At 27.2% G+C, this 15,677-nt stretch overlaps 1 protein-coding gene across 9 annotated transcripts in view; it reads left to right on the forward strand.

Moving 5' to 3' along the window:
- The window catches only part of LOC130450504 (uncharacterized), a 46,413-nt gene that overhangs the window by 24,466 nt on the left and 6,270 nt on the right, over window positions 1-15,677 (forward strand). For 5 of the 9 annotated variants that reach the window (XM_056789298.1, XM_056789126.1, XM_056789205.1 and 2 more), the window contains 8 exons: window positions 4,930-5,108; window positions 10,446-10,682; window positions 10,742-10,942; window positions 11,019-11,310; window positions 11,383-11,500; window positions 11,556-11,674; window positions 12,184-12,304; window positions 13,714-13,780. In XM_056789298.1, the coding sequence (XP_056645276.1) occupies window positions 4,930-5,108; window positions 10,446-10,682; window positions 10,742-10,942; window positions 11,019-11,310; window positions 11,383-11,500; window positions 11,556-11,674; window positions 12,184-12,304; window positions 13,714-13,780 (1,334 nt within the window). Of the gene's footprint in view, window positions 1-421; window positions 670-4,620; window positions 4,849-4,929; window positions 5,109-10,445; window positions 10,683-10,741; window positions 10,943-11,018; window positions 11,311-11,382; window positions 11,501-11,555; window positions 11,675-12,183; window positions 12,305-13,713; window positions 13,781-15,677 lie in introns of those variants that run through there. The other 4 variants (XM_056789457.1, XM_056789380.1, XM_056789540.1 and 1 more) reach the window with 4 other exon arrangements.

The following is a 15,677-nucleotide window of genomic DNA, read 5'->3' on the forward strand; positions in this document are numbered from 1 at the left end:
TTGTTATGTACGTTGAATTGGAGGTTCCGGAAAAAAAATTCGGAAGGCCAGGACCGGTTCACGCCCAATAGTTCGGGAGATATGAAGATTTTTAGATCGTTGTACATGCAAAGAAAACCGTTTAGGTGGAAGTTTAATAGTTTGAAGTATGTGATTTCAAGACAATTTTTTTTATTTCATATAACCAACCTTGTCGAATGCCTTTCTAACGTCTAAAAACACTGATGTGTAGTATTTTTTTTTTTCTTCTAAAGCTTGATTTATAGTGTCGTTTATTCTGTTCCACAGTATTTGAGACACATTAAATATGCGATTGAAAAATATCATACATTTAATTTATCATATTGTATATAAGTATTTAAAAAATTTCCCGCTCACCCCCACGTGTGGTATCACCTTGACCATCTTATCTAATAAAGGTAACTCAGTTCGAGTTTCTCGTTCGAAGCTGTTTGTGAAAATTTAAAATGCTTTGGACTACCGATATCCACATATAAGCAAAGCCTGCGCAATGTCTAAATGTATTTCTAGTATTTGTGTGTTATAGTGTAACGTGAAATTGATAATACAAAATGTCGTTTGTTTTTTCTACATTGTTCCAAGTGTGGTTTTAAGTGAACTTGTTCGTGATATGGTGGGCACCTTTTTGAAAAATATTTTCCATCGCACGTATTTCGAATATTATTTTACTACAAATTTATTTTAATCTTATCTTATCTCTATGGTGTAATTGCACATGTTCTCGTTAACATTAACTAATAGATTCATCATAATAAACTCTAAAATAAATTCTACGAGGTAACTGATGTAATATCACAAATTTCCCCCTAATTTAGTGGTAATACCATCAGTTTCACGTTCTCAAATCTTTTTTTCCTGTCCTAAAACAATCAGTAATAGCTAGGGGTCAAATCTGGATTATATGATGGATGTCGAATTTATCTCACGTTGAAATTAAGTGATTCTTCATTTGTATATATCAAATTATTGTTTCTAGAACTCGAAGGGGTAGATTTTGTACTCAGAATACCTAAACGGATCGTTTTAATCGACACAATACAGGAAAATAATATCAAATTAATGTCCTACTTAAATTTAAGTGATCCCTGGTATATAAGATATTTTCAAAAGTATATTTTTTGTATTTATCTCCAGATCTAGTATACATACGTCGCTCTATCTCTTTTAGAATTATTAGAGTCGCCTTGTAAGTTTAATACGTAATTATCAAGTGGTACAATGTTGTCGGTAACCGCCATTTTGCGCAACATCGCGTGTTTGTCATCAACAAATCTCAAGTTGAGTGTAAAATTGATATTAGATCACTCAAAATAAAAAAAATCATTCTTCAAATGAACATTCCATCCACAATGTTCGCCAGATTTAGATCCCTGTGATTATTGTTTGTTTTTAAACACGTGTGGGAATATTCTAACCCCTCGTGGAAAATAAAACTTCTCAAATATCTAATAAAGATCATTTGAAATATTTTAAAACCTTTTTGACCTCCATTTTTATCCCAATCGTTTATCGTTGTCGTTGATGAAAACTTTGTATCGTTTCAATGTGGTCGTTGTTCAGCAACTTTTGATTAAAAATATTATTCAAGGTTAAGAATATTAATTAAAATAAACAAACACCTCATAAAAACATCTATAAAATAGTATCACAAAAAATTATTTAATTTTTATTATGAAACTTTATAATGAATAACAATTTTATTAAAATTTATTATCGTTACGCCTTTTAACACGAGTGGATCGAATGTAAAATTTTTTTCTATTAATTCTTTCATAATTATCATTTATTACAAATATCTTGTAAACAATTCAATTGAATTTATCGATTTATAATAAATGAAGCTTGGAGTACAACAGCTTTTGTGTTGAAAGTAGAGATGGCGCGGTAAGCGGTGGCACGTCGTGAACGAAGATGCAACCGTTTTACATTCAAGGTCATTAAGTGATAAATCCAATCGTTTTCTTTCCAAGTAAATAATATTTACCTGCTTTATAATCTACTAATTCACTTATCATCATTAATTATATCTATAAAACAATTCGTGTAAATAATTTAATTAAGATTGTCGAGTGGTAATAGTTGTAAACAAAACTTGTATCTACATATTTATATTTTGATGAACCTTCTTATATGGTTTTCCTGATTCATTATCTTGATTTTAGGTCTCTTTTTAGTTTAAATCAACCGATTTTGTATCAAAAGAGCCCTAAAATTATCAGGAAAAACAAATTGTCTTCTACTTTGAACTTATTTCATAGTTTCCTATATTAGGGTAAAATAGTTTTTGTGTTAAAAGTAGAGATGGCGCGGTAAGCGGTGACATGTGAACCGAGATGTATCGTTTTACTTTCAAGGTCATTGCGTGATGAATCCAAAAGTTTTTTTTTTCAAGTAAATAATTTTTACCCCCTTTACAGTCTATTCATTCATATATCGTTAATTATTTGTATAAAAAAATAATTTAATTAAGATTGTCGAGTGGTAATAGTTGTAAACAAAACTTGTATCTACATATTTCTATTTTGATGGACCTTATATGGTTTTCCTGATTCATTATCTTGATTTTAGGTCTCTTTTTAGTTTAAATCAACCGATTTTGTATCAAAAGAGCCCTAAAATTATCAGGAAAAACAAATTGTCTTCTACTTTGAACTTATTTCATAGTTTCCTGTATTAGGGTAAAATAGTTTTTGTGTTAAAAGTAGAGATGGCGCGGTAAGCGGTGACATGTGAACCGAGATGTATCGTTTTACTTTCAAGGTCATTAAGTGATAAATCCAAACGTTTTTTTTTCAAGTAAATAATTTTTACCTGCTTTACAGTCTATTCATTCATATATCGTTAATTATTTGTATAAAAAAATAATTTAATTAAGATTGTCGAGTGGTAATAGTTGTAAACAAAACTTGTATCTACATATTTATATTTTGATGGACCTTCTTATATGGTTTTCCTGATTCATTATCTTGATTTTAGGTCTCTTTTTAGTTTAAATCAACCGATTTTGTATCAAAAGAGCCCTAAAATTATCAGGAAAAACAAATTGTCTTCTACTTTGAACTTATTTCATAGTTTCCTGTATTAGGGTAAAATAGTTTTTGTGTTAAAAGTAGAGATGGCGCGGTAAGCGGTGACATATAAACCGAGATGTATCGTTTTACTTTCAAGGTCATTAAGTGATAAATCCAAACGTTTTTTTTTTCAAGTAAATAATTTTTACCTGCTTTACAGTCTATTCATTCATATATCGTTAATTATTTGTATAAAAAAATAATTTAATTAAGATTGTCGAGTGGTAATAGTTGTAAACAAAACTTGTATCTACATATTTATATTTTGATGGACCTTCTTATATGGTTTTCCTGATTCATTATCTTGATTTTAGGTCTCTTTTTAGTTTAAATCAACCGATTTTGTATCAAAAGAGCCCTAAAATTATCAGGAAAAACAAATTGTCTTCTACTTTGAACTTATTTCATAGTTTCCTGTATTAGGGTAAAATAGTTTTTGTGTTAAAAGTAGAGATGGCGCGGTAAGCGGTGACATATAAACCGAGATGTATCGTTTTACTTTCAAGGTCATTAAGTGATAAATCCAAACGTTTTTTTTTTCAAGTAAATAATTTTTACCTGCTTTACAGTCTATTCATTCATATATCGTTAATTATTTGTATAAAATAATAATTTAATTAAGATTGTCGAGTGATAAATAAAACTCGTATCTACATATTTATATTTTTTACATCATGGACCTTTTTATTTGGTTTTTCGGGATGATTTATCTTGATTTTAGGTCTTTTTGAGTATAAATCAACTGATTTTGTATCAAAACCCTAAAATCAAGATAAATCATCACGAAAAACAAATTGACTTCTACTTTGAACTTGGAAGTAGAGATGGCGTAGTATGCGAAAATTCAATACTCTTGACATTTAAAAATTCTGACAATCTAATATTTTTAAAACAATTTCTTAGTACTTTTAGAATGTTCATTTGGATTTATAACTTAATATGTTTTAAAAATTTTGGTTACCAACGTGTTATACCGAAAAAAACAAACAAACAGGAAACAATACGTTCATTATAACCTTTCTGTGAATCAACTGTGGCTCTCAAATCACACAGCGTTGCCAGCATTCAAAAATTGTATATTATATATATTAAAACGCAAAAAATATAGTTTTTCATTACAAAATTATCTTTATATAATAATATTTAGAAATAATAAACAGAGCAGATGTCTTTAAGGTTACAACCTTCCACAAGATAACCGCCATCTTGCTTCAAATAGAGGTGGGCCAAAGACGTTATAAAATATTCAATTTTCAAATGAGTTTTAATAGTGTTATTAGGACATTTTGAATTAAAATAATTTCACTTTTATTTCCAAATCGTCATATATATTAAATAAAAAAAATATACAAGGAACATTTTGAAATTCAACGATTAAATTATTCACCATACATTAATATTTATTATAAGGTGAAAAAAAGCACAATACAAATATTGTACAGGGTCAAATGAATTATTATTTATACGAGGGAAGATGGATAATTTAATTAGTTTCTGAAATTCGTGTCGTAACTGAAAAGGTCAATAGGTATCCGTTATTTGATTGAGCTGCGTCTTTTAAATGGTTAAAACGATCCCAATTTACCGTATTTTCTTAAAGGTGTCAACCGATAGTGATTATCTGTGATATATAATAAATACCAAAAATATCGTTTTAACATGTTCTTAGCAGTTTTGTCGAGTATCGTAGTGACGTTATGGACCTTATTTGCGGCTGGATTATATTTATACCATTACATAATCGAAGTTGTGTTAGGTGAGATACCAAATTAACTTACAAGGGAAATGAAAAAATATATCTAGAATTTGAAATTTATAATCGATGTGTTCGTTTTAGATCTTCCTTTAACCGGTCAGCAATCGCCATGCACCGCTCACGCCGCTCTCAAGCAACTCATAGAAAAACTTCTGCAGGAAGTGCTCAGCATGCCGCACCTTCGAAATCGGCAACAAGGAGCGGCTGATTTGAATAATAAAACTTACGAAGATCTTCTCGCCACGGCCATATTAAATAAAGTAAGTCGAATAGTTTGAGTTTTTATTAATTTATTGATGCGTCCTTGTATATTAAGAACGTGAGGTTGTTTTTTAAGGCTTCTCGTTTTTCAACAAGTGTAATCAATAAGATATTATGCAGTGCGAATTATGGCTATCGTGTCTCTTATACAAAATAAAACAAAGAAGAAACATAATTATAATAAAGTGAGTTATTTCTAGGGGGTTTTGTGTGTGATTTTTTGTCTAATTTTCATAAATATTATTCAGTACATTTATATTCACGTTATCACTTAAATCACTTGAATTCAATTTTTCTTAAACACACAGTGTAAATATTCTTCTTATTCCCAATTTCTTTATTTATTTATTTTTTATTATTTATTATTTCTCTCTATTCTATTGTCTATTTGACGCTTCATTTCCATTTTTTCCTTTTCTACATTAGTTTTTTTTTATTTTCATTTGTTTATTCATTTATTCAATTCTTTATACACATTTTCATATTTATTCGTTTATTTATTTATTCTTATATGTCCATATACTTAATCTAATATTTATTTAATCATTTATTCATTCATGAATGTTTTCATTTAATCAATTTTCTATCATTCTATTTATTTATTCGTTTATTCAACTATCTAATGATTCATTCAATGACTCTTGGATTCATTTATCCATTTATTTATCGGTTCCATCACGAATTTATTTATTTATTTATTTATTTAACCAATTATTTCTTTATTCATCTGTACATCTGTTTATTTATTTAATTTTTCATTTCTACATTGGTTCACTTATTTATTTAATCATTTATTCAACTATCTAATGATTCATTCAATGACTCTTGGTTTCATTTATCCATTTATTTATCGGTTCCATCACGAATTTATTTATTTATTTATTTAACCAATTATTTCTTTATTCATCTGTACATCTGTTTATTTATTTAATTTTTCATTTCTACATTGGTTCATTTATTTATTTAACCAATTATTTCTTTATTCATCTGTACATCTGTTTATTTATTTAATTTTTCATTTCTACATTGGTTCACTTATTTATTTAATCATTTATTCAACTATCTAATGATTCATTCAATGACTCTTGGTTTCATTTATCCATTTATTTATCGGTTCCATCACGAATTTATTTATTTATTTATTTAACCAATTATTTCTTTATTCATCTGTACATCTGTTTATTTATTTAATTTTTCATTTCTACATTGGTTCATTTATTTATTTAACCAATTATTTCTTTATTCATCTGTACATCTGTTTATTTATTTAATTTTTCATTTCTACATTGGTTCACTTATTTATTTAATCATTTATTCAACTATCTAATGATTCATTCAATGACTCTTGGTTTCATTTATCCATTTATTTATCGGTTCCATCACGAATTTATTTATTTATTTATTTAACCAATTATTTCTTTATTCATCTGTACATCTGTTTATTTATTTAATTTTTCATTTCTACATTGGTTCACTTATTTATTTAATCATTTATTCAACTATCTAATGATTCATTCAAAGACTCTTGGATTCATTTATCCATTTATTTATCGGTTCCATCACGAATTTATTTATTTATTTATTTAACCAATTATTTCTTTATTCATCTGTACATCTGTTTATTTATTTAATTTTTCATTTCTACATTGGTTCATTTATTTATTTAATCATTTATTCAACTATTTAATGATTCATTCAATGACTCTTGGATTCATTTATCCATTTATTTATCGGTTCCATCACGAATTTATTTATTTATTTAACCAATTATTTATTTATTCATCTGTTAATCTGTTTATTTATTCAATTTTTCATTTCTACATTGGTTCATTTATTTATTTAATCATTTATTCAACTATCTAATGATTCATTCAATGACTCTTGGTTTCATTTATCCATTTATTTATCGTTCCCATCACGAATTTATTTATTCATTTATTTATTTATTTAACCAATTATTTCTTTATTCATCTGTACATTTGTTTATTTATTCAATTTTTCATTTCTACATTGGTTCACTTATTTATTTAATCATTTATTCAACTATCTAATGATTCATTCAATGACTCTTGGTTTCATTTATCCATTTATTTATCGGTTCCATCACGAATTTATTTATTTATTTGTTTATTTAACCAATTATTTCTTTATTCATCTGTACATCTGTTTATTTATTTAATTTTTCATTTCTACATTGGTTCACTTATTTATTTAATCATTTATTCAACTATCTAATGATTCATTCAATGACTCTTGGATTCATTTATCCATTTATTTATCGGTTCCATCACGAATTTATTTATTTATTTATTTAACCAATTATTTCTTTATTCATCTGTACATCTGTTTATTTATTCAATTTTTCATTTCTACATTGGTTCATTTATTTATTTAATCATTTATTCAACTATCTAATGATTCATTCAATGACTCTTGGTTTCATTTATCCATTTATTTATCGGTTCCATCACGAATTTATTTATTTATTTGTTTATTTAACCAATTATTTCTTTATTCATCTGTACATCTGTTTATTTATTCAATTTTTCATTTCTACATTGGTTCATTTATTTATTTAATCATTTATTCAACTATCTAATGATTCATTCAATGACTCTTGGTTTCATTTATCCATTTATTTATCGGTTCCATCACGAATTTATTTATTTATTTAACCAATTATTTCTTTATTCATCTGTACATCTGTTTATTTATTCAATTTTTCATTTCTACATTGGTTCACTTATTTATTTAATCATTTATTCAACTATCTAATGATTCATTCAATGACTCTTGGTTTCATTTATCCATTTATTTATCGGTTCCATCACGAATTTATTTATTTATTTATTTAACCAATTATTTCTTTATTCATCTGTACATCTGTTTATTTATTCAATTTTTCATTTCTACATTGGTTCATTTATTTATTTAATCATTTATTCAACTATCTAATGATTCATTCAATGACTCTTGGTTTCATTTATCCATTTATTTATCGGTTCCATCACGAATTTATTTATTTATTTAACCAATTATTTCTTTATTCATCTGTACATCTGTTTATTTATTCAATTTTTCATTTCTACATTGGTTCACTTATTTATTTAATCATTTATTCAACTATCTAATGATTCATTCAATGACTCTTGGTTTCATTTATCCATTTATTTATCGGTTCCATCACGAATTTATTTATTTATTTATTTAACCAATTATTTCTTTATTCATCTGTACATCTGTTTATTTATTCAATTTTTCATTTCTACATTGGTTCACTTATTTATTTAATCATTTATTCAACTATCTAATGATTCATTCAATGACTCTTGGTTTCATTTATCCATTTATTTATCGGTTCCATCACGAATTTATTTATTTATTTATTTAACCAATTATTTCTTTATTCATCTGTACATCTGTTTATTTATTCAATTTTTCATTTCTACATTGGTTCATTTATTTATTTAATCATTTATTCAACTATCTAATGATTCATTCAATGACTCTTGGTTTCATTTATCCATTTATTTATCGGTTCCATCACGAATTTATTTATTTATTTAACCAATTATTTCTTTATTCATCTGTACATCTGTTTATTTATTCAATTTTTCATTTCTACATTGGTTCACTTATTTATTTAATCATTTATTCAACTATCTAATGATTCATTCAATGACTCTTGGTTTCATTTATCCATTTATTTATCGGTTCCATCACGAATTTATTTATTTATTTGTTTATTTAACCAATTATTTGTTTATTCATATGTACATCTGTTTATTTATTCAATTTTTCATTTCTACATTGGTTCACTTATTTATTTAATCATTTATTCAACTATCTAATGATTCATTCAATGACTCTTGGTTTCATTTATCCATTTATTTATCGGTTCCATCACGAATTTATTTATTTATTTATTTAACCAATTATTTCTTTATTCATCTGTACATCTGTTTATTTATTCAATTTTTCATTTCTACATTGGTTCACTTATTTATTTAATCATTTATTCAACTATCTAATGATTCATTCAATGACTCTTGGTTTCATTTATCCATTTATTTATCGGTTCCATCACGAATTTATTTATTTATTTATTTAACCAATTATTTCTTTATTCATCTGTACATCTGTTTATTTATTCAATTTTTCATTTCTACATTGGTTCACTTATTTATTTAATCATTTATTCAACTATCTAATGATTCATTCAATGACTCTTGGTTTCATTTATCCATTTATTTATCGGTTCCATCACGAATTTATTTATTTATTTGTTTATTTAACCAATTATTTGTTTATTCATATGTACATCTGTTTATTTATTCAATTTTTCATTTCTACATTGGTTCACTTATTTATTTAATCATTTATTCAACTATCTAATGATTCATTCAATGACTCTTGGTTTCATTTATCCATTTATTTATCGGTTCCATCACGAATTTATTTATTTATTTATTTAACCAATTATTTCTTTATTCATCTGTACATCTGTTTATTTATTTAATTTTTCATTTCTACATTGGTTCACTTATTTATTTAATCATTTATTCAACTATCTAATGATTCATTCAATGACTCTTGGTTTCATTTATCCATTTATTTATCGGTTCCATCACGAATTTATTTATTTATTTATTTATTTAACCAATTATTTGTTTATTCATATGTACATCTGTTTATTTATTCAATTTTTCATTTCTACATTGGTTCACTTATTTATTTAATCATTTATTCAACTATCTAATGATTCATTCAATGACTCTTGGTTTCATTTATCCATTTATTTATCGGTTCCATCACGAATTTATTTATTTATTTATTTAACCAATTATTTCTTTATTCATCTGTACATCTGTTTATTTATTTAATTTTTCATTTCTACATTGGTTCACTTATTTATTTAATCATTTATTCAACTATCTAATGATTCATTCAATGACTCTTGGTTTCATTTATCCATTTATTTATCGGTTCCATCACGAATTTATTTATTTATTTATTTATTTAACCAATTATTTGTTTATTCATATGTACATCTGTTTATTTATTCAATTTTTCATTTCTACATTGGTTCACTTATTTATTTAATCATTTATTCAACTATCTAATGATTCATTCAATGACTCTTGGATTCATTTATCCATTTATTTATCGGTTCCATCACGAATTTATTTATTCATTTATTTATTTATTTAACCAATTATTTCTTTATTCATCTGTACATCTGTTTATCCAATAAATTTTGCATTTCATCATTGGTTCACTTATTTATTTATTCATTTATTCAAATATCGACTGATTTATTTATTTATTTATTTAAGGTAATCTCAAATTCGCAAAATGGTCGACCTTCTTCCTCGGCTGCCAGCGTGTCTAGCAGAATATCGAATTCTTCAAACCAGAAAGAGGAAAAAGAATATTTTTTCGGTGAAGAAACGTTGAATAGCAAATGGAGAAACCCAGATCTGGAAACTACCTCGATATCCAGCTTAGAAGATTGGCTACAGAGCGATTCGAGCTTCGGATCCAGAAAATATGTCGATAAACTAACACTAACCGTAAGTTTTTGATCGAGTGCGACAAATTTAACGACTATATAACTATTTTTATTTATTAGATAAAACAAGACATCGAAGAAGTTTCCCAAGCTAGCGATTCCGATAACGACGTCGAGGACGATAGCGAATATTTTCGTACGCGATCTGGCATTTGGAGTGACGACGAACCCAATTGGTTCCTACAGAAACGCGCGTTTCGAGGAACCCATTCTCCGGTACCGGTTCCTATGTTAGTACCTAAACCCACCACCGACGCCAAGGTAAATGGTAAAATCGTTGGCTAATCCTACTCATTTATTTATAGTAATTATTATTTATTAAAATTTTTTTTAATAGGTATTAATAGGAGATAAAGAAGTAGAAGAAACTTCGGATCTGTCAGACGTCGAATCCGAATACGGCGATACGGAAATTGTGCCGACTAGACAAAACCTATTGGTAAATTCAAAAAAAATTATCGGCGGTAAAAATTCCCTCGAAAACGCCCCAGCGGACGGGGAGGGATCGGAAAGTGAGTCATCCGCTGATTCGGGTGTGAAAGAAGTCGATAGGGGACAATCTGTATATGACGAATCGGAAAATACAACAATTTATACATCTAGAGCGGATATTTCTATAGACGATGATAGTAAGTTCGTTTTATTTAACAAAAAAAATATTTTTTTCATTATATTTCGTTTTTTTATTATTATTTTTTCAGATGTTGAAGATGCATCTCTAATATCTACGTACAGTAACACGGAACAAGTAGCAGAATACACAGAAAAATATGCCTCATTACCTAGGACAATAGAAAAGAAACCGGATCCACCTGCACGGTAAGTTATTAATCAATAAATTATTATAAATTATAAAACATTTTGTATTTTTTAGTCTTTCTATACAAAACAATCTAAACGAATCAATTGATAATGAAATGCTGCTAAATACCCAACAAGAATCAGAAGAAAAACAAGACGAAGAAATTCAAATGGTTCAAATGCATTTCTCAGGTAAATAAATATATAATTGATACGAAAACTTTTCGATATCCCCCCGTAATACAACTTGTTAATTAAATAAACACTAGAGGGCGGTAACACGATCGTGTTCTAGATTTATAAATCATATTTAAACAGAAAATGACACCACCGAGTAAACCAATTCGACCAGCACGGTTTATATTAATTGTACACCCAGTATATCGATATTTTTATCAAAAGAGTTTTGCCAAGTACGTCGATCTTAACCATATATTGAAATAGTTTAATTTGTTCTTCAATTACCGATTCGTAAAAAAGCCTACCTTTGGAATATTAGTCATAACGAAATGTTAATTCGATTGGATATGAATATTGTGCTGACGTATTAGTCACGTGATAGAAGACCTTCACCGTTTCTACTTTAACCGAATAATCTTGTGTTTTATCCATATAATCATGTCAACAATTAATTATAAATTAGACCTAGAATTAATACGATGTACGTGAGAAGAGTTGATATTTCTGCTTCGTATTTTCAGGTAGTTATAGTAGACGAGAAAAAGAAAAATGGAAAAATGCCATAGACATGAAAAACAATCCTTATTCGAAGGAAAACATCGAAAAGAGAATACAAAGATCTAACAGTGGTATATCCTCTCTGTAAGTAGATAGGGATTTTTTTAATTCACTTTTTTTATAGTTATAACTCGATAAAAAAAGTCCTAATAATTTTTAAACTAATAATTTTAAAAACTCGGTTAAATTTAGTTTGTTTTGAACGCCGAAATGGTTTACAATAAACAAATATATATAAGAGACATTTTGTATAATTCAATGCCTACTTCATTATAAAAAATATTTCTTAAAAATGAATTTAGACATAATGAAAATGTCAATTATTACTAACAAGACATTATAATTTAGATAACAGCGAATTTAATATCTCAAAATTATTTATAGGTTATATTTTAGTAACTAGGTAACTATACATAAAAAACTTTGAAATATATTATAATATATGATGCATAATGATGATTACCTTGCGGCTTTAACTCCCTTAACCTAAACCGATGTTAAATCTTGATTAGATGCAAAATATGCAGTCACCTGAACGCATTTACTTTTCGATAGATTGTCTGATGCTTTCATAAAACAATTTTTCGTCATCTTCGCACATTATTATTGTCACAATAATACTCAGAATATAAAAAACACTTTAGGAACACAATAAATAAACAGGATTTTTCTATTCCAAATCTCGTTTAAAACGCCATTTTGTATTATGTCATGTATGGCGTGTCCAATGTTGCCATTAATGGGTACAGTATTCATTTCCTCTTTCGTTCGGGACAATTTATCTATACTGCGCATGCTTGAAAATTCTCTAAAATATCACTAGTGGGAAAATAATAACTAATTGAAGGAGGGAGAGAGAGAACGATACACTGTTTGTTTCACTTAATCGGAATAGCTTCCATATTGTATTACATGCCATTAATCATTTAAGGGCCGGATTATGTTATTTTTTATCGTGTTATGAACTAATTATGACATTTTATAGAAATTGTAGTTTAGATAATGAAAACTATTGTGGATACCATGCCAAATTTGATTCTAATTTTACTAGGTTAGGTTATAAATCGATTGTTCATATTATTACGTATACTAATAAAAAAATCAAATTTATACAATAATAATTACGTCGATATCTAATTACACTTATCTTGTATATAAGAATAATAAAGTAGTCGCTTTGATATTTTTGTTATCTTGACAATCATTTATACAATTAGATCTGGCAATAAATTAATTAGCATATAATTAGCATCTTTGATAAGATAAGGCACCAGATTAGACTTCAATTTAATGTTTTAACTGTATTTTGCTGGTTTACGAGAGATTTAGTGCAAAATTAATACTAAAATATGGCGAAATCGATATTGGATGTTTTGTTTGAAGAAAAACAAAAATCAAAAGAACATCGGCAAGTATTTTTTAAAAATAAGAAAAAGTTGTAGTATATCTTTAAACCGAGCACAATTTAACTGTGGGTCATTATTTTTTTACAGTTTTGGATCTGATTACTACGCCAAAATGGCCTCGTCTCCATCAGGAACGAAATCTAGATCACCAGAGGTAAGTCTTGACGGGAAACTGAACGAAATTGAAGAAGTTACGACATATTCTAGACTACCTAGAAGTTTATACACGCCGAAAACCTCCAGCAGACATTTCGTGAAAAATCCTTTATTAAATTTTCCCGAATTAAATAATTAATGATGTAGTAGTACATAACCTCAAATTAAGAATAATTTGTACATGGGGTGTTGAATTTCAATCTTTCGGTTTCACTATGGGTACAATTTCGGTTTTAGTATCTTATAAACTCGGATTTTGGATTCTTTTAATTGATTCTAGTTGTTTTAGAATGTTTATTGTTATATAAAATAAATAAAGGTTATGAACGTATTTATATAAAAATTAATTTTCAAAAGAAAACTACAAAAAATTATTAATTAAAAAAAAAATTAATTTACTCATTGAATAACATTAAAAAATTATAAATACGAGGTGTATGCGAAAAATAGTAACTCCAAGATGGACGTGAGTGATAAAAACCGTTTAATAAGAAATAATTAATATGAGGGGTGGATGGTAAATAAAAGAGACATATAATTATTGTTAACTAAATCAAAAGTGGTCGTTATTACTTTATTCAAGCCATATACTCGGAACTTTTTATGTATCCATTGGAAAACGATAAAAATACGAGTGGTAGATGAAAATTTGAACATTTCAGTTCGACTCGTAGCTTTTAATTGAAGCTAAAAGTGATAATTCAACAATAAACTATATTTAGACCAAAAATTATACTCCTGGAATAACCAAATTCGATATAAAGTTAATTAGAAGATGGAACTAAGTGAAAAAAACTGTTTACTAATACGAGGGTAGTATGGAACATAAAAAGGAGTTTTGTTAGACCTGCAATTATTACCAGAATCAAAAGCAGTCGTTGGTTCGAGAATATACTTAAATTTCGAGTTTATCCATTAGGAAACGATAAAATACGAGTGGTAGATGAAAATTTCAACATTTCAGTTCGACTCGTAGCTTTTAATTGAAGCTAAAAGTGATAATTCAACAATAAACCATATTTAGACCAAAAATTATAATCCTAGAATAACCAAATTCGATATAAAGTTAATTAGAAGATGGAACTAAGTGAAAAAAACTGTTTACTAATACGAGGGTAGTATGGAACATAAAAAGGAGTTTTGTTAGACCTGCAATTATTACCAGAATCAAAAGCAGTCGTTGGTTCGAGTCATATACTTAAATTTCGAGTTTATCCATTAGGAAACGATAAAATACGAGTGGTAGATGAAAATTTCAACATTTCAGTTCGACTCGTAGCTTTTAATTGAAGCTAAAAGTGGTAATTCAACAATAAACTATATTTAGACCAAAAATTATAATCCTAGGATAACCAAATTCGATATCAAGTTAATTAGAAGATGGATTTGAGTGAAATGAACTGTTTAATAGGAAATAATACGAGGGGTGGATGGAACTTTCAGGGAATCGAGTGCAAAGTATCACTAAATTCTGTTGTACGAGGGTTTGTCGAAAAGATAATACTAACAATAATATTTTAATAAAATCTACCAATTAGAATCACTGAATTCGCTTCTGGAATTACACAGGATAACTAATCGAAACAAAGTCATTTTTCTATCGAAGAATATCCAAAATATTAATCCCAATCTCGAAGAATAAAATTTGTATCGTTTGTCATGTGATCCAAGTGTCAGTTTCGATTTATTTAGGACCCAATGGATATAACTGTATTTTTTCTACGACGTGAGTAAATTAATTACGAGGTGTTTGAAGGGATATTTGACAGTTTAAAAATACTAACAAGACACTTGTTTCGAAGCTTATTAATCATTTAATGAAGGCTTATCATTTGCTAAATTTCTACAATGATTCATATAATTCATTTATCGTAAATAAATATTTGTATCACATC

Source organism: Diorhabda sublineata, chromosome 1, assembly GCF_026230105.1.
Source record: "Diorhabda sublineata isolate icDioSubl1.1 chromosome 1, icDioSubl1.1, whole genome shotgun sequence".
Classification (NCBI taxonomy): domain Eukaryota; kingdom Metazoa; phylum Arthropoda; class Insecta; order Coleoptera; family Chrysomelidae; genus Diorhabda; species Diorhabda sublineata.